This window comes from Zingiber officinale, chromosome 9B (assembly GCF_018446385.1).
Source record: "Zingiber officinale cultivar Zhangliang chromosome 9B, Zo_v1.1, whole genome shotgun sequence".
Lineage (NCBI taxonomy): Eukaryota > Viridiplantae > Streptophyta > Magnoliopsida > Zingiberales > Zingiberaceae > Zingiber > Zingiber officinale.
The window spans coordinates 33,149,296-33,173,538 of record NC_056003.1 but is presented as its reverse complement, the minus strand read 5'-3'; the positions used below and the strand labels follow the sequence as shown (position 1 = coordinate 33,173,538).

At 40.9% G+C, this 24,243-nt stretch overlaps 1 protein-coding gene and 1 long non-coding RNA gene across 2 annotated transcripts; both read left to right on the top strand.

The window, feature by feature from the left end:
• Nucleotides 1-1,823: 1,823 nt before the first annotated feature.
• LOC122025079 (rac-like GTP-binding protein 5) lies at nucleotides 1,824-6,012 on the top strand. The gene is made up of 7 exons (XM_042583837.1): nucleotides 1,824-2,269; nucleotides 3,120-3,207; nucleotides 3,303-3,412; nucleotides 3,520-3,583; nucleotides 5,337-5,401; nucleotides 5,495-5,560; nucleotides 5,661-6,012. The coding sequence occupies exons 1-7, from the start codon at nucleotides 2,171-2,173 to the stop codon at nucleotides 5,757-5,759; spliced, it is 591 nt and encodes a 196-aa protein (XP_042439771.1). The 5' UTR covers nucleotides 1,824-2,170; the 3' UTR covers nucleotides 5,760-6,012.
• A 16,819-nt stretch (nucleotides 6,013-22,831) lies between these two features.
• On the top strand, nucleotides 22,832-23,178 carry LOC122022621. The gene is made up of 3 exons (XR_006123043.1): nucleotides 22,832-22,847; nucleotides 22,933-23,034; nucleotides 23,112-23,178. It is a non-coding gene; the product is annotated as an uncharacterized LOC122022621 (long non-coding RNA).
• The last annotated feature ends 1,065 nt before the right edge of the window (nucleotides 23,179-24,243 follow it).

Here is a 24,243-nt window from a genome sequence, read left to right as displayed (position 1 = left end):
AGCGCCTTCAAATAAGACACAAACAAATATATACAAAATGTAGAATTTGCAAAATAATAAAACATCAGCATGTGCTTCAATGTTATTGGAATAAAATTTCATCAACTCCTCAATTCTTGATCAGGTTATGGGTTTGTTATTTGAGAAGTGAGTAACAAAGAGGTCACCCAATGCTTGATTTGAATTCAAAGGAACCGAAGCACCTCGGTCTGCAATACCAAGCAATAAAGATACATCTCTTCGTGTAAATGCAACAGGTACACTTGAAAATCGTAAATTAATAGTTATATTGTAAGATATTTTTTTGCATACCAAAATGCAAAAGATAAGACATTAAATTTCCAAATCTATTTGGTGCTTAAAATTAAAAACTGGGAGTTGTAGAATCTAAAGGTTTGAGATGTTAAATCCCAATTTTCAAATATATTGATCAGTATACCACATATATGATGGATTTCTTGTATGTCCAAGAAAAGACAAAAGGGAGACTGTTTGATCATCGCTATGTGTCGATCATGTAAATAACAGCTCCATGATGTCTTCCTTTGATTGTGGATGGTCGAAAAAAACTGTTAAAGTGACCTAACACACTGTTCCAATGTAGTTTCTGACTAAAATTAACTACAACCTATAATTTTTACAAATTTAATTTTTTAACAACAAATTAAAGCTGGTGGAATGTTTTCCAAATCGAGCTTCACATCGTTCTGGAGGGCCTGATATGGTAAAATATCAGGCCCACGTTGGGCCTGATATGAGATGATATCAGGGTCAACATAGGCCTGATATGGTAAAATATCAAGCCTAAGTTGAGCCTGATATGGTAAAATATCAGTCTCACGTTGGACCTGATGTGGTAAAATATCAGACCCATGTTTAACCTGATATGGTGAAATATCAGGCCCACGTTAGCTCTGATATTATCCCATATCAAACCCAACGTGATGATTCCATATCAGACGCTTTCTGGATATATCCTATGGGTTGAACAAGTTCATGATACTTGCCTTTGTTGTCGCACCTTCTTGCTTCATTCTGAAAGGAGAGTATTTAGGCGAACAAAACCCTAAACACTTGAATGGACAAACCTTTGTGTGGATTTCTTCGGAGACTCTTAACGTTCGTCGCCTTAGATGTGTGGATTTTGTCGGAAAGTCTTGACGTCGCCTTAGAGGGACACACTGTGTGGATTTCGTCGGAAACCCTGGACGCCGAGACACACGAAGGTAAGGTTTCGAAGGGGGACGATGACCATGGATTTCTACGATTTAAGAAAGAGGGGAATGAATCTCGCATGAATCCGAACTATTTTATTAAGTTTATATTTAAGCTCAGATGTATTAGAAAACGATGTCCAGATGGAGGAGATTTAGGCGGTTAACGGGAGGGGTAGGAAGGGAATGATATTATTTTTAATATTCTTTTTTATTAGTTTTAAAATTAGGGTACGTTTTTTTTTTGATAAATAAGAAAATCTGACTACTGCTTTAGGTAAAAAATTGAAAAATAAATTATGATAATGGAGTATTATTAATAACAATAATAATTTATGGAAGAAAAAATATGAAATAAATTACTTATGACAGCTGTCGCTCGAAATGTGCCAAACCATAACTTTTCCATTATATATATATTTTTTTCCTTAAAAAAAAGGAGTCATCAGATGCTAAATAAAAAAAAAAAAAAAAAAAAAGAATATGTATTATTCTTTGTGTTGTTTTTTTAAAAATAATTTCCATCTAATTAATTTTATTAAAATAAAATAAATTAAATATCTGCTATGAGAATTTTTGTTTGTGTATATCTATATATATGTTGGTCATCGAAAGGCGACCTATTCAAGCGCACGTTTCGCGGCCCTCCTCTCTTTTATCTCTCTTCTGGCGAAACCTAGAGCAGAAGGTCTACCTCGATTCCTCTTCCATCAGTCTCAACGAGAAGCACGCTAAGGAAAAGACATCCCTCTTAGCAGATCTGCGTCCATCACTCCTTCTGGTCGTCATGGGCGGAGCCATTGGATTTGGCGCATGCGGATGCGTAGCTGAAGTCGGCCGAGTCTGAGGTCTTGGAGAGGAGGGAGAAAACGGTTTTTTCCTTCCTTGTTTTTTTTGTTTTTGATTTCTTCGGTTTTGTGTGTGGTGCTGTGGTTGGAGGAGATTCGGCGGAGGAGATGAGTGCATCGAGGTTTATTAAGTGCGTCACGGTCGGGGACGGTGCCGTCGGAAAAACTTGCATGCTAATTTCCTACACAAGCAATACGTTTCCCACGGTGAGTCTCAAATGTCTCTATCTTTTGGGTTATGTGATGCTTTGATTATGTTTGTTAAGGCATAAGATCGGGGCATGACCGCGTGGAACCATTGTGCGATTGATGAATCTCCATGAAAAATAATTCCTTTGTCGCTTTCCTCGTATTAACATTATGTTGATAGTTCTCGAGAAAAATTCCTAATCGCTAGGCTCTATATTTGCATTGACTATCTTGAGATCGCACACATTTGCCTTTTCAATTTCTTTGTTGCTGACCAGGAGAAGAAATTTTCTGAGCATGGTTTGGTCAATTAGGATTTATTAGGCAAGCAGGGTAAATCGTCACCATTTTCCTTTTTTTTATTTGGGTAGATATGCTGAAGATTAGACACCTGAACGGGGACACACGGATATCTTCTAGATTAATCCGATATATGATATAAAAAATTCCGGAGTTTAAATTCTTTTTGTCCTTAAGGGCCTCACTTCCTTTCTTAGCGTGATTACATTTGAGTAACAACAAACGGATAATGCTGTGAGTCTACAATAAATGAAGATTGGTCAATACTAATTACTGATTATGATTTTTTTTTGGAATGAAAATATTAATAGTTTGATCAACTGTCATCCAAGAGCAATTAGGTGTAGTTCTAATGAATGTTAAAATGAGAGAAATTGGTTTAGATGGTATCCAGATGTTCAAAAACGACTAATAACTTCTATAGTTGATGGTTTGAATTATTTAGAACGGAAGATGTAAATATAGCAGAAGTTTAAATAAAATGGTTTGAATTGCGTAGAGGACTCTGTGGCAGTATAAGATCCTTGAACTACTTTTAATGAACTTATTCATTTCATTCAATGGACAGGATTATGTTCCGACAGTTTTTGACAATTTCAGTGCTAACGTAGTGGTGGACGGAAACACAGTTAACTTAGGTTTATGGGACACTGCAGGTACACTATTACTTTTTGATTTCTTTTGTATGTTCATCCTTTTTTCTCATGTCAAAGTGGCTATTGTGGTATAACAAGACACTTTAATTGAACAGGACAGGAAGACTACAATAGGTTGAGACCTTTGAGCTACCGAGGAGCTGACGTTTTTTTGCTTGCCTTTTCTCTAATTAGTAAAGCTAGTTATGAAAATGTTGCAAAGAAGGTCATGAATTGATTTCTTCTTTTTAGCATAGAATTTTTTTCCTTACTTTTTTTAAAGGTTAGCTAATTCTGATTTTCTACTCCCTTTGTTCAATTTGATTTTTTCAGTGGATTCCCGAGCTGAGCCACTATGCACCTGGAGTGCCTATAATTCTCGTGGGTTCAAAGCTTGGTAATGATTAGTTTCAAGATATTTTGTTTATATTTAAACTTTGGTCAGTTTTTCTATATAATTCTGCATTGTTTGCCGGTATTCTTCATTGTTTAATGACTTGAAACTTGAAATCCTCCTTCCAGTTGTGTGAATTCATCTATGATTCAAGATTAGTTCACGAGTTGCCTTACAGATCACTGTCTTGAGTTGATTAATCTAGCTAAGGATCTTGAGTACTTTTCCCTCTATCATGTGCGTAGAGGATGATGAATCAAATGGAAGTTGAAGATGTCTTGTTAGATAGACTTTAGTAGGTGTACACCATGCAAACTTACCTATACTGTCCTTAAACATTAGAACTGTATCAATCAAACATAGGTTTCTCCCTGATGAAATGATTCATCAGATGTAATTTAAATTATGCATTCCGAGTTACTTTAAGTTGCTTTCGTAGTTACTTAAGTGTAATTTAACATTTTGCTTGATGCATGTTGATTTACTTTCAATGGCTCCAAGATTATTGCAAAACTTGTATCATATAATCTCACAATTTATCATGGTATGCTGCTTCCAGTTTCTTTAGAACAAAACAAATGGCTTCTCCTTTTTGTTCGAGATGAATTGATTTATTTTTTATATTTTTCAAAGGATATGTGTTTGAGTACCACTCATTATCTCAATCAATAGTCAGGTATAAACTCGTCACTATTGATTGTTTAATGAATGTTGATCATGGTGTTTCCAGTGTCATTTGTATTATCTTTCTTGGAGTCTATTCATGTCATTTCATTTGGTAAAATCATCTGAGAGTTACTGTTTCATTTTGAACATTGCAAAGATCTCATTAAACAACATATCTAGGCAGCTAGTATCTTAAATAAAATGTTGTACTTCTATCATTTGACTTTCCCTTTGAAATTGCTTTAAGTTGGAAACATTTGGTGTGCCACTTGTGCAAGGATCAATAATTCGCATAAAACAATAATATTAGAAACACCTAATTTTTAATGCTGACTCAGTTTGAAAGAGAAATAGCTGTTTCCTAAGCATAGAAGCGCCGAATTTGATTACTGGTTTGTGTTCATATTTTTGGTCATCAACTAGGTTGATTTTTTTTTTTTTGTTATTTTTAACTCAAACATGAGATGTTATATGTTCAGCTGGGATTTTATTCTCTTTTAGGGCTTCTCTTTCTCTAGATTTATATCTCCCACCTTTATGTGCTATTTGCGTTCTTGATGTTCTGGCCCAACAATGTTAAACTTTCCTAGTGTAGCTGTTTTGATCTTCGTATTGTCTCCCAGTACCCACTTTTATGCTTATTTCAGACAGTCACCTGTGTGTTCCCGTCTTCCCTAGCACTCTCTACTCCGTAATCCCTTCCTGGTTTATTATACTTGGTGCATCATGCTCGTACTTTAATATTAGATTCCCTATATTGAAGAAGCACGGCTGCACCTAATTTAAGGAATCTAGTATAAAAAACACATGCACCTACTGTTAAAGGACTGGAGTACCTAAAATTGAACAACAGGTGGATCTAAATCACATTCAGAGAGCACAGGCTATACCTAAGTTTTGTTCCAATTTACGACCGTGAGATATCTACAACAGTCCAAGCAGGACTGTTGGACTATCTCAAATGAAATTTGAGATTTTTAGCCTTTCTTGTACTTGCTTGGTTAACATTTTCAGCATCATCAGTTCCTCTAGTAAAGATTCCTGTATCTAGTCTTTTTATATATAGAAGCTGAGATGGGCTTGTTTGCAGATCTTCGTGACGATAAACAATTCTTTATAGATCATCCAGGTGCTTCACCCATAAGTACTAGCCAGGTAAAAGTCTCTTGTGGCCTATGTCCTTGCTTAATTAAATGTTCTTGTATCTCTTGCTTTTCCATACTTGGAATGACTCTCCTAATGCTTTAGGGTGAAGAACTGCAAAAGCAAATCAGTGCCGCTGCATACGTCGAGTGCAGCTCCAAGACTCAGCAAGTACTTGTTTCGCCCAAGTTTACTTCTCTTCTTTTGTTATTGATTATATATTTCCATTTTTGATTGGACCCTTCTGCATTGTGTAAATTCTGTGATCTAGAACATCAAGGCGGTATTCGATCAAGCTATCAAGGTAGTACTTCAACCCCCCAAGAAATCTAAGAAGAAAAAACAACAGCGAGGTTGCTCCATTTTGTGATGATGATCCAGCACATTGACGAAAAGCTAGCGGAAACTCTTCTCATGTTTCTGAAGATTGGCCGCTTCCATGGATTAACCAGTTTGATTTTTCATTTTGACTTGTGAAGATCTATAACTGACTTGATAGAATATGCCCATTCAGATTTCATCTTTATGTTAGGGAAAATGTTGTTTGAGCCTGTTTTCTTTGAACAACCATTGGCACTGAGATTATCACGTCATTGTATCTTTATATGATTACTCTTTTTTCATTTCTCTCCTGTCACTAGGGGTTGCTAATGGAACGGGTCTATATTATAAGAATATTTTTTTATAAAGGGACGGTCTATTTTAATTTTTTATGAAAATGACACTCCATTTCTCTGTAAAATAACATAAATTCTCTTTGAGACACTGCACGTTTTTAAGAAATGCACTCTTGTTTAAATTTAATCCGTTATAAAATCATACTTTATACAATTATATAATATTTTAGTTGCAGGAGTTATTAAATAGTAGCTGTTTCGTATTACGCCCCGAGACGTATAATATATTAAATCAAAATTTGTTCAGAGATTTTTAATTTGATATGTTGTGTGTCTTGTGGTTCAACTCGAGTTAAAATGTACGACTTTTCAAAATTTATCAATATACACGTTATAGCAGTTAACATTATAGCAACTACAAAATTATAGCTACTATAATTGTGTAACAACTAACAACTCAGTTGTAGTAATTATAAAACTATAGTTGCTACTACTACAAATTTAATTTTAAAAGGTTATAACTTTTGATTAAGTTTAATCACAGAATCATAATATATCAAATCAAAGTTTATTCAGAGATCTTTGATTTGATATATTATTCATCTTGTTATTTAACTTGAGTCAAAAGTTTATCACCTTTCAAAATTCATCCAACATATATGTTGTATCAAGTACGAAATCGTAGCTGTTACAACTACAAATTCAATTTTAAAAGACCATAATTGTTAATTCAGGTTGAATCATGAGATACACAATATATCAAATAGAAACTCGTTCAGAGATCTTGATTTAATATATTGTAAGTCCCGTGCTTTAATCTGAATCAAAAGTTATAATCTCTCTAAATTTTCTCAGTATGTATATACATTGTGATAGTTACGAAATCATAGTTGATACATCTATTATTTATAAATTTGAGAGATAATAACTTTTGATTTAGGTTAAACCACGAGGCACACAATATATAAAATTGAAGCTCGTTCAGATATCTTCGATGTTATATATTGTATGTCCCATGATTCAACTCGAGTCAATAACTATTGATCCGGTGGTAAGAAAGGGGGCCCGCCCGGATGATGGTCAACGACCCTGTGGCGGTCGTAGTCAAAGTCAACCTACCTGATCGATCGACTCGGAAGCGCCCGAGCCGGCGCTTTAACAGCTCGGTCGTTATGCCAAGCTTCCGACGCTCACAAGCTAAGTAGGACTCCTTTTGTTCAGAAGATCGCGCTAGTCGCCCTCGGTCGAGCGGACAACCCGCTCGGCTCAGCCGTGATGTCCATCGAACGAACGGGTGACCGACGGGCCGAGCGTCCCTTCCGCTCGACCCGATACCGATAAAAATAACATCTGGCTATATCTTCCTCTAGACAAGCACCACCGACAGACGGCATGGTCGGCGGCCGAACCAGACAGAGAATCGTACGGAGGAAACTTCCACTGTCACGTCAGGGATATGCTCGGACAGTTGAGGTATGACGTCAGGCGCGCTTTTCTGACACGACCATTTCTAGGTATGCTTTAAGGAGCGTGCACACCTCGGAAAGCGTGCACGAGCCCCTTGGGAGCTCTATATAAGGACCCCCAACCTTCGAAGGAGGTATGCATTCTCATCTAATGTAGCTCTTTGCCTCGTTACTCTGCTTCAATTTCTTCTCGTCTGACTTAAGCGTCGGAGGGCCGTCGCCGGGATCCCCTTCCCGGCTCGGTTTTGCTGCAGGTTCACCGGAGTCCACGTCAGCCCAGAGTCTACACGGAGTCAGCAGAGAACGCCACGTCTCCAGCGTCCGTCTACTGGACTCTCGGACAGGATCAATTTGGCGTCGTCTGTGGGAAAGCACCTGAATCCGAGCGGAGAAGATGGAAGGAGTTGGACGACTGCACATCGTGATGCTTTCTCAAAAGGAGCTCGATGCTCTTATCGAGGTGAGAGCAGCGAAAATCGTGGAGCAGCAGCAGAAAGCATTGGCTGAGCGGCTGGCGCAGTAGGCGACCTCGGCATCGGGTGGCCGAGCGGCACAAGAAGAGCGACTGGAACAATACTCCACTTGGGCACAGAATAAAGGTCAAACCGGCACACCAGGAGTTGCGCCGCCCACCCCTATTTCGTTCCATCGGGCCTTGTTCCAGACGTCGTCCGAGCTAGCTCAAGCCAACCAGGGGTCATCCGACGAAGCGCCCGTACGGGATGCCAGGAAGGGGAAAATGCCTCAGACCGAGTCATCCCTCGAGCGGATCAATTTCCAGTTCTCTGAGGCGATTCTGCAAGATCCACTTCCAAAGCATTACGCCCCTCTATCGATCGGAGAGTACAACAGTACAATCGACCCGGATGACCACCTCGGTAAGTTCGACAATGTTGCCACTCTACATCAATACACTGACGGAGTCAAATGCAGGGTCTTCCTCACCACCCAATCCGGCTTCGCACAATGCTGGTTCAGGAGGTTACCGGACGGATCGGTACGGAGCTTTAAGGACTTCCAAACGGCGTTCCTCCACCACTTTATCAGCAGCCGACGTTACCAGAAGACCCGCGTCAGCTTATTTTCTATGAAGCAAGGGCCGAGAGAGAGCCTCCGAGCTTACATCCAACGTTTCAACCAGGCGGCCATGGATATCCCCACGGTCTTATCCGAGACAATGATGCATGCCTTCACTCAGGGCCTAGTTGACGGGGATTTCTTCCTCTCTCTCATCCGAAAGTCGTCCCGCGACTACGACCACATGCTGAAGAAGGCGAACGAGTACATCAATGTGGAGGAAGCTCAGGTGGACAGGAGGAAAGAAGCACCACCCGAGCCTTCAGCTCCGACCGAGCGAAGACCGTCGGCCAGTCATCAACCCCCAAGGGGACCCCGCGTTGAGGGAGCACACCCTCAACAGGAGGCAAGGCCGCACACTGTCCAACATGTGGCAGCCGATCGGCCCAAGCAAAAAGGAAAGGTATGGACTCCCATGTTTTGTTTGCTTCACCAGTCAGCAACCCACAACACCCGTGACTGGCGAAGTCTCGGCCCGATTGCTCACTCGGCGCCGAGAAGCTATCGCCGCCGATCGCCTTCGCCCGATCGACGACATCGACACTAGAGTACTGGGCGAAGGGTGGCTAGGGAGTCCCCCGAACGACAACAACATCATCAGTCGAGGGTCAATCACCGAGCCTCGCAAGAGCGAATGAGACCCTCCGCCTGAGAGGAAGAAAACAGGAGCAACATTGCTCGGGGCGAGATCAACATCATTGCTGGTGGACCGACAGGCGGTGACTCCAACTGTGCAAAGAAGTCACACGCTCGGCAGCTCAGGGTCCATGCGGGCGGCTGCAGCCAGGAGCGGACGCAAGGACCCTGTTGGTTAGTCCTAGGAAAACGTACCGGTTCCACTGTACAAAAATTTTTGTACAAGTGTCGAACCTTTCCTTCAATAACCTAATGTGTTCTTTAGAAGTTAAATTAGGAATCGCAGACGGAACTTAACATCATTGATTCCAAATTTAACTTATCTGTTCTTGATGGTTTAGATTTGGATCGCAAGCGGAACTTAACACTATTGATCCAAATCCACCTATGTTATTTATTCCATTAAATATTAATTTCTAAAATTGGCTTCCAGGACTGCATGGCGAGGCACATGACCTTCGTGGATATGGGTGCAACCACCATCGCCTACACAAAGCCTTTTAAGGAAAGTTAATATTTAATTTCCTTAAATAACTCTAGGTTTAACCAAAAAGAATAATCGAATTATAAATTCGAAAAATAAAAGAAAAGAAACACAACTTCGAAACAAATCCTAAAACTCTAGAATCATATGTCTCTTGTGCTTGGTATTTCCAAAAATAACTATACAAAGAAAACTAGTATGATGCGGAAAATAATTACTAGTTATACCTTTCTTTATAAGCAAATAACCTCTTGATCTTCTACCGTATTCCTCTTCTTATCCCGGACGTTGTGTGGGCAATGATCTACCAAGATGAGAATCCACCTAAGCCACCTTCTTCTCCAAGCAAGATTCGACAACCACACAAACTCCAAGAGATATGAGGTTCGACCACCACCACCAAGCTCCAAGGGATGCTAGAAACAAAACCTCCTTTCTCACCTTCTTCTCCTAGCTAGAACCGAACACCATCAAGAGCTCCAAGAGGGGTTGCCGCCAGCCACAAGAAGAAGAGAAGAGGGAGAAGCTAGGACCGGCCACCAAGGAGGAAAAGAGAGGAAGAATAGAATAGAGTCGTTAGCCATGAAGACACCTCTACCCCCTCTTTTATATTCCTTGGTCTTGGCAAATAAGGAAATTTTAATAAAAACTTCCTTAATTCCTTTGCCATGAAAAAGAAATTTTAATTGATTTAAAATCAATTCCTTTTTTCAATTTCAATGGTCAACCACTTATTTCCCTAAAACAAGGAGAGTTTTAGTTAAAACAAAAATTAAAACTTCCTAATTTGTTTCCGAAAATTTATAAAAAAATTCTCCAATAATTTTTCCCTTCATGGTGGATTATAAAAAGGAAATTTTATAAATTAAAATCTTTCTTTTAAACATGTGGATAATTTTCAAAAAGGAAAGTTATCTCTAAAAATTAAAATCTTTTTTCAATCTACAAATAAGGAAAGATATCAAATCTTTTCTTAATCTTTTGTAGAAACTAATAAAAGAGAATATTTAATTTTTAAAACTCTCTTTTAAATTATGATCATGGTTAAAAAGGAAAGTTTTCTCAAAATTAAAATCTCCTTTTAATCTACAAATAAGGAAAGATTTCAAATCTTTTCTTAATCTTTTGTAGAAAGCTATAAAAGGAAATATTTAAATTTTAAACTCTCTTTTAAAATCATGATATCCACATAAAAAATAATTTTAATAAAAATCTTTTTTAATATTCTAGTGGTCGGCCACCTAAGCTTGGGACCCAAGCTTTGGCCGGCCACCAACTTGGCTCATCCACTTAGTCTTGGCCGGCCCTAGCTTGGGTTCCAAGCTAGCTTGGTCGGCCCCATTAGGATGGGTAAGAAGGTGGGTACACTACAAGAAAATTGGGATTCTACAACACTTAAACGACAATGTTTTTTATAAAAAACGTTGTCTATTTTTTTTTAACAACGCTTTTAGTGAAAAGCGTTGTCTATTTCATTATTTTCTTATTAATAGACAACACTTTTCTAAAAACCGTTGTCTATTAGTGATTTTTACGGGTCAAAGACAACGCTTCGTAAAAAGCGTTGTCCATTAGCCTTTTTTTTAGTGTCTACGACAACGATTTTTAAAAAGCGTTGTCTACTGTCAAGTTATCATCTCAATCTTAAGTGATCTAGACCGCTTATCTCAAGATCTAACGGCTGAATCTTCATCCATCTTCATCACAATATGGACGACCCAAATTAAAGGAGGAGAAAACTTCGTTTCCTTTTACCCATGCGACGACACAGTGCTGGTGATCCTTTCTGTTCGCGACATCTCCTCTCGTGCGGCTAGGGCACGCGACCTCCCACCGCCGACCGTCTCTTCTTCCTCACCACCGGCCGACAACTCTTTCTTCTCTTCACTGCCGCACAGACCCCTCTCAGGAATCGGGAAGTGCGGTGGTGGATTTCGTCGACGATGACGACGCCCAACAACCTTCCCAACGCGGCCACCACCAGCGCCCACACCCTCCGCCCGACCCTCGGAGGCAGTGCCACTACCTTGGCACACCCATCGCCACCCCTTCCTCCTCCTCTTCCTCTGTCGCCTCCTTCAAGGGTTGCTGCTGCTACCTCGGCGGCGCTCGATGTGATGTACCACGGCGTGCCGCTCGGTGTAGCGGCGGTGCCGGGCTTCGAGCAGCCCGCGCACAGCAGCCACCTCGTCCAGACCCACGAAAGATTGAATACTCACTTTGCATTATCGAGCTTCAAGAGAACAAGAGAGCTATGCGTGGTGATAAGTGTCTAAAAGTTTAATTGTTTCATTTATTTCTGTTGAATCAAGTGATCGCTAGAGATGGGCAAGACATCGGGTTGGTTTATGCTCATCAAAAGAGCCTTCACTTCGAGCTCTAAGGATAAATTGGTCCAGACAAGTACCCCAATCCAAGTAAGTCAAACTAAAGGTGCCCTTAGATTCAGACAGTTCCTAAATGTGATCTTTGTGACTGCATTACTCACAGGACAAGCAGAAAAGAGAGAAGAAAAAGTGGGGATTTAGCAAATCCAACCATGATGACAATGGTTCCTTTATTCAAATGCATAGACAACAAAACATAATTGAGCGAATACTGGAGGATGTTCAAAATGAGCAACACCATCAACATAGAGTGCAACAAGTGCTCCCCAAGAAGGCTCAACAATCGAAATCGCCTGCAAGAAAACCAAGGATTGTTCCCAACTATGCCCACATTTCAGCAATCAAAATCCACGCAGCATATAGAGGTTACAGGGTAAGATCAATCTGTTTGTCATGCATCATTTAGCATTCATAAAGGATTGACCAATACATACGATCCCTTGTTGGGCTAGTAAGTAATGTTCATACCTATCATGTTTCTTGAAATTTAAAAACATGCATCGACCTAATCTTGATATATCAGAATATAGATGCAAACAGAAGAGAACTCTAGCCATGCAACTAACAATGAGTATGCGATAACACAAATTCCAACAATATGATCACAAGATAAGAAATTGTTTCACAAGGAACATTCCCAGAACCAAGAGTTCAAGTTGTGCCAATTAATAAGATTGCTATTCTTTTTATTCATTTCATCTCCCTGTTCTTCTGCAAGAAAAAATGTTCCAAAACACCATAAAATGTTCCAAAACACCATACAATGTAATGTTCTTCATTTCACCGAAGGAATCATTTTCCTCTTCCTACTTGTTGCTGTAATTGCTATCGTTCATAGGAAAACCCTTTGAATGTTGATAGGTTAGCTGATTGAGTCTTTGCTATTTTAGAGCTTCATGTAGATTTCATTTCATGATTTAGGTTTCGTTCTATGTTTTTCTTCATGTTGTCTTTCATATTGAGTAATGTTTTATGTGAATGTTAACTGTTTGTATTAATTTGACATCCTATGTTTCAATTTGCACACATTATGATTTCATTGACTCATGCCCATCAAGTGTTTGATGAGGCGAGTTTTTGTGTATTTAAAAGAAGGAAAAATATTATTTTTCCCCCTAGAGTTTGTTTAGCTTTTACAACTAGATCAGTACTTGAATTTATCTTTGGCTTTTATCTGGTAAACCTGATCTGTCCAATTTTTTTTGTCTTGATTCCATAAGATTTGAGATCTGGAACTTTGGCAATCTCGTTTCTTATTTGAAATCAATTGGTAGCCTACATACTATAAGAGAAATCTCATGTTGCTGCGCATTTTGTTTCAACCATTTCTTTAGTTTGGTGGATCAATTTGGTATTTATCTCAATTCATTCACATCGACACACATGATGCTCCAGGCAAAGCTTTAATATCTAAGATTTAACAACACAAATCTGTTCTCTGATTTCCCTCTCTTTTATCCAACTATTTTGTTCTGACTTGTAGACTCATTTGAGATACTGAGATTTGCTTCATGTTAGTGTTTCATTTGAAGAAGCCCTAGGCTCCTGAATCAACTGGATTTTGCTCATGTAGTAACGTAATTTTGTATCTCCAAAATTTTTTACCTGGCAGAATTTCTGAAATGTTTTTATCAAAATTGGTGAGTTTGACTCTGATGATTATTTGATACTTAAGTCTGATGTTGCTATTAGATGGATTTTTAATGGAGAAATGCTTGCTGTTGTATGTCTTTTCCATGAAACTCATGCAAGGGTTCATGTGTTCTTCGATGTCTTTCTCACTTGCATCTTGTCAGAAATATTCACATCAGTTAGATCATCTTCATTCAGTACTTGTGTAGTAACTAAGGAGTAATGTTTGCGTAGAAATGCAGAGTTATTTCTCAAGTATTGAACAAAAATGTGAACAGTTCTGACTTCAGAATACAAATTTTCATATAGATTGTAGGCAACTTAGCCGAGATGCATTCTAATTCTGCTTGTTTACCTTTCTTTCAGTAAGCGATTGGTGGTTTGGATGTCAATGAGTGGAACGGTAGAAGGGTCGTCTCTGAACCCAAATGCCCTACACTCTGTTCTGCAGCAGTTGCGGGAGTCAGTGTAGGCATTGTTGGAACACTTCCATCAGTGGAGGCAACAAGAGATGGTTGGCAAAGACTTGTTTGAGACTGCCTCTGTGGAGGCTTTAGTCATGAACCTGAGCACCAAATCTCCGAAAAAAGGCGTGAGGCCGGGTAAATATTGTTGGTACAATATCCCTTAGGTCAAGGTTGACTGGCTTGACCAAGCTTGAGTCTTGGTCATAGTTTTGATGTTTGACAATACATGTAGACACATGGACAATGCAGGTGCAGTTGTTCATATGGGGAGATTCTGATCAGGGACTGATCAGTGTGAATGAAGAAGAGTCAAGTAGGTATACTTGACTGGAAGGAAACCCTGGTGAGTGAAGCCAGGTGAAAGTCCTAGTGAGTGAAGCTAGGCAGATGGAAATCCTGGTGAGTGAAGCCAGGTGAAAGTCCTAGTGAGTGAAGCTAGGCAGATTGAAAACCCTAGTGAGTGAAGCTAGGTGAAAGTCCAAGTAGGTCAAGAGAGTGACCGGATACTTGGCATGAAAGAAAAGTCCAAGTGGGTCAAAGGGATTGACCGGACACTTGGTGAGGGAGTCCTAGCAGGTCAAGGGAGTGACTAGATGCTAGGCATGACGGACCAACAGGTTAAGATTGACCAGATGTTGGGTTGGGAGGTTTGGGACTTGGTTTTGGGAAAAAACCAAGTGCTGGATCGATCCGTGGATCGATCCAGGCTCTGGATCGATCAGTGGATCGATCCAGACTTTTCCCAGCGAACAGAAAGCCTCTGGATCGATCAGTGGATCGATCCAGAGGTCCCAATCGATCAGTGGATCGATTGGGACGCTGCTGCTTCGCGCGATAAGCGCTGGATCGATCCGTGGATCGATCCAGACGTTTTTCCATAGCACAGAGGCGCTCTGGATCGATCCGTGGATCGATCCAAAGCCTCCCCGATCGATTGGGAATAATCGAATCGATCGGGATCCGACCGTTGCGTCGTATTTGAGCCGCAGGCGAGCGTTGTCTTCGGCACTACTACACAGATTCATTTCAGATCTTCACCAGCTCCTCCACAGCCCTTCTCAAGCTCAAGATCGCCAGTTCTTGAAGGTTCTTGGAGGCTCTTCCAAGTCAAGAGGCGGATCAAAGCAAGAAGAAGAAACTAGGGTTAGGGTTTGTGCACTCATTGTAAGCTTGTATTTCTTTATTACCCTTTCTTTTTCTTGTATTGAGTCTTGTAGGGCTTCTCCGCCCTTGGTAGTTACCATAAAGGAGAGTTTCATTAGTGGAGGGTGCGTGCGTTGTGTGGATCCTTGGATTAGTCACCTCCCTTGGAGGTGGATACCAAGTAAAATCCAAGTGTTAGCGTGTTTGTATTTGTTTCTTTGTGTTTCCGCTGCGCATCCTTGAAGAAACAAGCAACGACCAGCAACGAGCACGCGAAGAGCTATTCACCCCCCCTCTAGCTCACTTTTGGTCCTAACAAGTGGTATCAGAGCGAGGCCGCTCTTCACCGGAATCATCGCTGGAAGGGGCAAACAAAACAAGCAAAGCTAGAGGGCGAAGAAGTTGGGACAAATTCATCAAAATCAAAGAAATCAAAAGTCTCAACTTCAAGATGCAATTCCAAGATGGACTTGGATTTTACACAAGGGTGGCTCCACCATACACATCCACAAGCTTCGATTCTTGGAGATCAAGAATCGAAAATTTCTTGATGATGGAGATAGAGCAATGGTTTGCTCTCATGGAAGGATTTGAAGCTCTAGCAAACTCCAAGGGCAAGCCTCTTAAGAAAAGAAAATGGAGTCAAGAGCAAGTTCAAAGGAGCAAGGCAAACGATAAAGTGACCAAGCTTTTGGTCAACTTATTGCCAAGCAATATTTTGGCTCAAGTTGGAGAATTCAAGGATGCCAAGGAGCTTTGGAGCAAGTTGATATTAATCCATGAGATCCCCTCCACTGTACCGAACCAAGAGGAATCCAAAGAGGGCGACTCAATGGATCAAGATCAAGAGGAGGACTCCGAAGTTGAGAGATGCTCAACTTCCGAAGAAGAAGTCCAAGAGGAAGCTTCATCCTCAAAGGAATGCAATAAAAAGAGCAAGGAAGTAGTATATTCCTTGTTTCATGTACAAGAGGATGAAGAAGAAGGAGAAGCCTCCACCTCTAGGATTGAGGGGGAGCAATCTTCATTGACCCCGGATCAAGAAGAAGGAGAATCCTCCACATCCGGGTCAAGAGACGAAGAGGAGGAAGAATATTCTACCTCCACAAGTCAAGAAAAATCAAATGGAGGGGAATCAAGGTCCGATCAAGAGGAAGCTTCCACCTCCGGATCCAAAGGAAAAGATGCCACCCCTACAAGAAAAGGTATAAATATTTCAATTAATAATAAAAATCATATTATATGCTTTGAATGTAGGGAACATGGGCACTACAAAAGCAAGTGCCCTAAATTGGCCAAGAAGAAGGGCCAAGTGGCACCAAAGGGCAAGGAGAAGCCAAAGGAGACCATCCCCGGAACAAAGAAGAGCAAGGAGCACATTGTGTGCTTCTCTTGCAATCAAAAGGGGCATTACCGGAGTCAATGCCCTAAGGGGAAGAAGATGGTCAAGGCTCAAGGAGGAAGCTCAAGTCAAGGGGGAGCCTCTAAGGTAAAAAGGAAGGTAACTTTTATTGATCCTACCCCTTTACATTATGGTAAAAAGCATGATAGTTCTAATTTTTATCATTTTAATGCAATTTATCACAAGAATAGAAAGCATGAGGGCTTTAAGGAAAAGCATGTGGCCCTACATGCCAAAACTACCCAACCTAAGGTTAGGAAGATAGATAGACACTTGGGCGGGAACACTAAGGATAATAGATACATGCCCAAGAACAAAAATGCTCATGGACCAAAACCTAAGGATTTAATGATAGAAAATCAAGTCTTGAGGTCAAGACTTGATAAAATGGAAAAGACCCTAAAAAGGATAGAAAATATCCTACAAGGGAAAAATGAGCAATACCTAGGGCTAGGAAAATCAAAGCCATCAAATGGCCATAGAGGGTTGGGATACAAACTAAAGGCTAAGAAGGATGTGCCCTCGTACCATAGAGTTCTATATAGTTATGGAACAAATCCTAGGTCCAGTGGTCAAGCCAAGAATACTAGGGAAGTCATCCCTAAGAGTATTTTTGCGATAAATGTGACTAAGACTTCTAAGAAGTCTAAGAAAGTCACTAACAAGGTCACAAGGAAGGCTATCCCTAGAGTTGACCTAGAAAATGTGACCAAGGCTTCTAAGAAGCCCAACAAGGTCACTAGGAAGGTATCTAGGGAAGTTATCCCTAGTGAATACCTAGAGCATCCAAGGAGCACCAATAGGTTTTGGGTTCCTAGGAGTATTTTCTCTATCCCATAGATGGGTTAGAGAGTGTCAACTCTGAGAAGAAGGGTAGTTAACCCAACTTTGAAGAAATTGACACTCAAGGAGCATTTTCAAGGTTTTTGTTAACCTTTGAAAATGAAATGGATTTAGTGTTACTCTTGGAAAGAGGAAAATGTGCTATAAAGGAAGAAATTTGAGATGACTTTAAATGGCACAAGAAATCAAGTGTTAAGAAATACCAAATTGGGACTTTGGTATTGTCTTAGGAATTTAAGGCAAATTTAAGCCTTAATTTAAAGTGATTATTCTTATGGGAAAATGAAGTATGCCAACATTTGAGGAATGTTTTAAATTTTTAATTGGCATAATTAATTCAAGAGATTAAAGAAATGTCAAGTTGAGTTTTGGCATTTTCTTAAGGAAATTGGGCAATCTAGGGTTTATGCTTTAGGATTAGCTAAGGGTTAAGGATACTTAGATAGATAATCTAGGTATATTTTAATTATGCTAAATCTTGCCATGTTTGGTTGCCCATTATATGCCATGACATCATGTTTTATTTATGCATTCATGACTTATTATGAAAAATTCAAAAATACCATGTCATGACATACATACATCATGTAGTTATAGGAAATTTTCTTATGAAAATTATTTCTTTTTGATGTATGCCATAACATTATCATGCATTATGTTATTTCCTTAAAATTAAGGACAAATGGCAGTTATCATCAAGAGGTATACCAAATGACATCCTAGGTGGATGTCTAATATCTCTAAAATGCCTAGATAGATATGCATGATCCCTAGAATAGGGCAAAACCAAAATCCCACATCTCACAAAGACCTATAAGATGACTTGTATGTATTTTAGTGCACATTAGATACAAGTGAGATGTAAGGATGATGAATAAAACTCAATATGTTGATTTAGTGCATTCTTTTGAGTTTTAAGTTTCATCAAAACACATAGTTATGTGTTTTCCCATCATTGGGAAAGCTAATGTACAAGTCATGTACATTAAGCCCAAGGAACATGGTGGGATATTGGTTTGAAAATGTTTTCAAAATGATTTTGGAAAACCTTGGTGAAGGCTATCTTTTGATAGTAATTACCATTGAATAGTTAGACACAAACTTGAAGAAAACACTAAAGTTTTTGCAAGGTTTCAAGTTTGTGTCAATCTTTGAAAATATGAAGTATTTTCATAGAAAACTATTTTTCCTTGATAGTATATGCCCTAAATAATTCCTACACGAAATTTCATGATTTTTGGATTTTTGTAGAATTTTCTAGGGATTTCTGAAGTTGGCTGATTTTAAAATTCAGCAACTATCAGAGCTCCGATCGATCCATGGATCGATTGGAGTGCCTGAATCGATCCGTGGATCGATTCAGAAGGCAAGTCTCCCACGAGCAGAAGCTCGCTGGATCGATCAGCCGATCGATCCAGGAAGTCTGAATCGATCAGTGGATCGATTCAGAAAGGTTCAATCGATTGGAACCCAACTCCAATCGATCCAAGTTGCTGATTTTGGCTGGGAAAGCCTGATTTCAGCATCTTTAAACCTATTTTAGTCTAGGTAACCATTCCAAACCCCTCAAAATACATTTGTATACATAAAAAGAGTGTTTTCGTGTTGAAAACAAGGATGGATTGGTTAAGGAAGACTATATTGAAGTCTAGGGTGAGGTTTGTTTCAAATTTTGAATATTTGAACATTAAAGCTTCTAAATTTGGGTTTCCTAAAGGATTAGGGATTCCGAGTCATTGTTGGTGCAATGACAGAAGTTACCACCATGTCTTTAGGGGGAGGGACTCTTTAAAGGCATGAAAATTATTTTTCATGAACCTTGGAAGGTGGTTAACCTTCCGTTAAGTGGATAATGCTCAAGGATGGGCATTTGCCTACATTGAGGAAGAATGTAGGGTTAAGGATAAATGGGGGGTATGGGACCTTCATTTGGGTGATTAGACTTTGTTAATGCTCCAGAGCGAGCAGTCTTTGAAAATGAAGGGAATGGGACCTTCATTATCGTGTTGGTCACAACGAGTGAAGTTGTGAACAACGATGAGCAACTCTTCAGGGGGAGAGTTTTCAACAATGGGGCATTTGTTGAAAAGTGCCCAAAATTGAGGCACGGGTTTATGTTTGCTCAAAGATGGGTTGATGTGTGCCAATAGGGGGAGAATGTGTGGTTTAAGTTAGACCTTCATTACCTATGGGGGAGGACATAGGGGGAGAATGAAGGGAACCAACATTCATACTTTGGCATGAATGGAGTTAAGGCTATGAGATTAGCTTAACTTAGAATGGTCCAAACTTAAAGGTATTGTCAAACATCAAAAAGGGGGAGATTGTTGGTGCAATATCCCTTAGGTCAAGGTTGACTGGCTTGACCAAGCTTGAGTCTTGGTCATAGTTTCGATGTTTGACAATACATGTAGACACATGGACAATGCAGGTGCAGTTGTTCATATGGGGAGATTCTGATCAGGGACTGATCAGTGTGAATGAAGAAGAGTCAAGTAGGTATACTTGACTGGAAGGAAACCCTGGTGAGTGAAGCCAGGTGAAAGTCCTAGTGAGTGAAGCTAGGCAGATTGAAAACCCTAGTGAGTGAAGCTAGGTGAAAGACCAAGTAGGTCAAGAGAGTGACCGGATACTTGGCATGAAAGAAAAGTCCAAGTGGGTCAAAGGGATTGACCGGACACTTGGTGAGGGAGTCCTAGCAGGTCAAGGGAGTGACTAGATGCTAGGCATGACGGACCAACAGGTTAAGATTGACCAGATGTTGGGTTGGGAGGTTTGGGACTTGGTTTTGGGAAAAAACCAAGTGCTGGATCGATCCGTGGATCGATCCAGGCTCTGGATCGATCAGTGGATCGATCCAGACCTTTCCCAGCGAACAGAAAGCCTCTGGATCGATCAGTGGATCGATCCAGAGGTCCCAATCGATCAGTGGATCGATTGGGACGCTGCTGCTTCGTGCGATAAGCGCTGGATCGATCCGTGGATCGATCCAGACGTTTTTCCAGAGCACAGAGGCGCTCTGGATCGATCCGTGGATCGATCCAAAGCCTCCCCGATCGATTGGGAATAATCGAATCGATCGGGATCCGACCGTTGCGTCGTATTTGAGCCGCAGGCGAGCGTTGTCTTCGGCACTACTACACAGATTCATTTCAGATCTTCACCAGCTCCTCCACAGCCCTTCTCAAGCTCGAGATCGCCAGTTCTTGAAGGTTCTTGGAGGCTCTTCCAAGTCAAGAGGCGGATCAAAGCAAGAAGAAGAAACTAGGGTTAGGGTTTGTGCACTCATTGTAAGCTTGTAAGCTTGTATTTCTTTATTACCCTTTCTTCTTCTTGTATTGAGTCTTGTAGGGCTTCTCCGCCCTTGGTAGTTACCATAAAGGAGAGTTTCATTAGTGGAGGGTGCGTGCGTTGTGTGGATCCTTAGATTAGTCACCTCCCTTGGAGGTGGATACCAAGTAAAATCTAAGTGTTAGCGTGTTTGTATTTGTTTCTTTGTGTTTCCGCTGCGCATCCTTGAAGAAACAAGCAACGAGCACGCGAAGAGCTATTCACCCCCCTCTAGCTCACTTTTGGTCCTAACAAATATCGTGAAAAACTTGTCCAATGTGTAAGGCCAAAGTGTACCCCTCGTCGCATCATTCTTCGAGGCCGACTAGTTATTTTGTGCTTTTTTTGTTTTAAATTCGAATGTCACTATCTACTTTGAAACAAAACTATATAGTCTTTGTGTATAGTTGAATTCTCCTGTAAATACTAATACTTTGTAATTGAATTCTATTGTTTTGGTACAAGTTTGAAATCATTAGTTGAGCTAATTAATATTATTTTATATGTCAAATTCAAATCTAGACATGGTAAAAGAAAATTAATAGTTTTGTAAATATAAAAAAAATGACTTTGTAAATAGATTTTTTTTTTCATTTTAAAAAGACAACGCTTTTAAAGCGTTGCACAAGTGTTGTCTTTGCCAAAAACAACAACGCTTTTAAAGCGTTGCAAAGATGATGTTTTCGCAAAAAATACACAACGCTTTTAAAGCGTTGTCTTCACTACAAACGACAATGCTTTAAAAGCGTTGTCGTTGAGGAGACTTTTAACAACAGTGCTTTTAACAACGCTTTTTCAGGCACAAAGACAACGCTTTAAAAGCGTTGTCTATTAGCTTTTATCTTGTAGTGGTATGTGGTGGGTATAAATCTCTAAATACAAGAGGATACGATAGGGACAGAGAGGAGGAATTGGTTTTGGTCTCCCGATGAAATTAAGTTTCCCGTGTTCGCCCTGAACACACAACTTAACTTCATCAATAATAATTCATACCACTAAAGAATTATTATTGAACTACCGCATCAATCCCAAATTATATTTTTGGGCTCCTTCCACTACAAGAAAAATGTCATTCAACAACACTCAAACGACAACGGTTTTATACCAAACCGTTGTCTTTTTATCTTTTAACAACGGTTTTAACAAAAACTGTTGTCTTTTAGTAATTTTTTTGGCCTATGACAACGGTTTTTAAAAACTGTTGTCAATTTATGTTTTTTTGAGGATACGACAACGGTTTTTAAAGGGAACGACAACAGTTTTTTAAAACTGTTGTCTATGTGCACTTTTTTGGGATTACGACAACAGTTTTTAAAAACCGTTGTCTATTAAGTGTTGTTGAATGCGATTATTTTTTCTTTCGCCACTTTTTCTCCTTCGTCATTTGTTTTTTTCTGTCTCTTTCCCAAAACCCTACTCTTCGCCGCCTCCTCCTCACCGCTCTCTTCGTCGCCTCCCTCATCACCACCCTCTTCACCGCCTTCTTCGCCTCCTCCCTCCTCACCGCCCTCTTCGCCGCCTCCCTCCTCACCACCCTCTTCGCTGCCTCCTTCCTCGCCGCCCTCTTCGTCGCCTCAACTTTCAGCCTCGCCACCTCCTCCTCGCGGCCTCTACTTTCAGTGAAGAGCCATCTTCACCGCCTCCTCCTCGTCGCCTCGACTTTCAGCCAGTTCCAACACAAGAAGGAAGAAGAAGGAAGGAGGAGGAGGAAGATGGAAATCCCTCTCCTGATTGTCTCACTGATCTTTCTCTGCTTCTTTTCCTCTGCTCTCTCATCTTCTGTGGTCACCTATTTACCTGGATTCCAAGGCCCCCTTCCCTACATGACCAAGGGAAGCTTGGTCTACGATCAGCGGCGGTGAATCATGTTTCGGCGTCTCCTGTTGCAGCATCCCCGCCGTGGCGTCGCCACTGGCTTCCTCGCTCTCACCGCCTTCACTCTCGGTTCCTCCGACGACCCCTCCCTCCCCACAAGTAACCCTCCTTTCTTCCTTTTCCCTTCACCTCCTTTCTCAATATTTTCTCTTCTTTCTCACGCATGTGCTCCCCTTCGTAAAAGATGTCGCCATTTCGATATGCGATCCGTTTCGGCAATTTCTGTCTTCGACTTCGTCGATTTTCTCGCAAGATTTCACGCTTCCATTCTCAGTCTTTTCTCCAGGTTTAAACCTAACCTATCGTCCTTAAAGTTTTCTTTCATCGATTTGGAGTTGCATAATCTTTTAATCTGATTCGTAGAGTTTTTTGCACGGCATTTTCCAACCGCGTGCCCTCTTCCACCTCCGGATTCAAGTAAGGACGTGGCATGTGTTAGGATCCTTTGTACGGCTAGAGAGGGGGGGTGTGAATAGCCGACCCCAAATTCTCGCGTTCTTCCTACAGTTAGGGTTAGTCGCAGCGGAAATACAAGGAAGAAACTAAGGAGAAGAAAAACAAACCGATGTAACGAGGTTCGGAGATGAACTCCTACTCCTCGGCGTGTCCGTAAGGTGGACGAAGCCTACCAATCCGTCGGTGGATGAGTCCCCGGAGAACCGGCTAATATATATACTCCTTCTGGGTGGAGAAACCTCGCCACAATCTTTCTTGCAACAGCAAGAATGGAGTACAGAAAAACAGCAAGAAATACAAACAATATGAATGTAAAACACCTTGCTTGCCTTCAACTGGTTTCCGTTGACGAAGCAGCAACTTCACGGAAGAACAGCAGCAGCTGACCAGCCGGGGAAGCTCACACGAAGCTTCACGAATCAGAGAGCTCAGCAAAGCTCAAGTGCAGCAAGAATCAGAGGCAAGAATCAAGGAGAGGAAGAAGGAGGCTCGCAGCAGCAGCCCTCCTTTTATAACCTGCGAAGAAAGCGAAGAAAACACAGAAGAAATCTAGCCGTTGCGACGCAACGGCTAGTGCCTGGATCGGTCTGTGGACCGATCAGGCTCCATGTGGATCGGTCCACAGACCGATCCATTTCCTAACTTTGCTTCTGTTCCGTCCCTGATCGGTCCATGGACCGATCAGGGAAGAGGTGGATCGGTCCACAGACCGATCCCCTTCCTTTCCTTCTCGCGTTGCTCGTCACTGATCGGTCCACAGACCGATCAGGACATGGCCTGATCGGTCTGTGGACCGATCAGCCTGCCTCATCGGTAACCGAACAGAGAGCTTCTGTTCGGTATCTGATCGGTCACCGGACCGATCAGAGAAAACAAGGTATCACTGGATCGGTCTGGTGACCGATCCAGAGCTTGGTTTTTGCCCAAACCAAGTCCCAAGACTTCCAAACCAATATCCGGTCAACCTTGACCTCTTGGTACTTCATCCCTAGCATCTGGTCACTCCCTTGACCTGCTAGCACTCCCCGCTAAGTGTCCG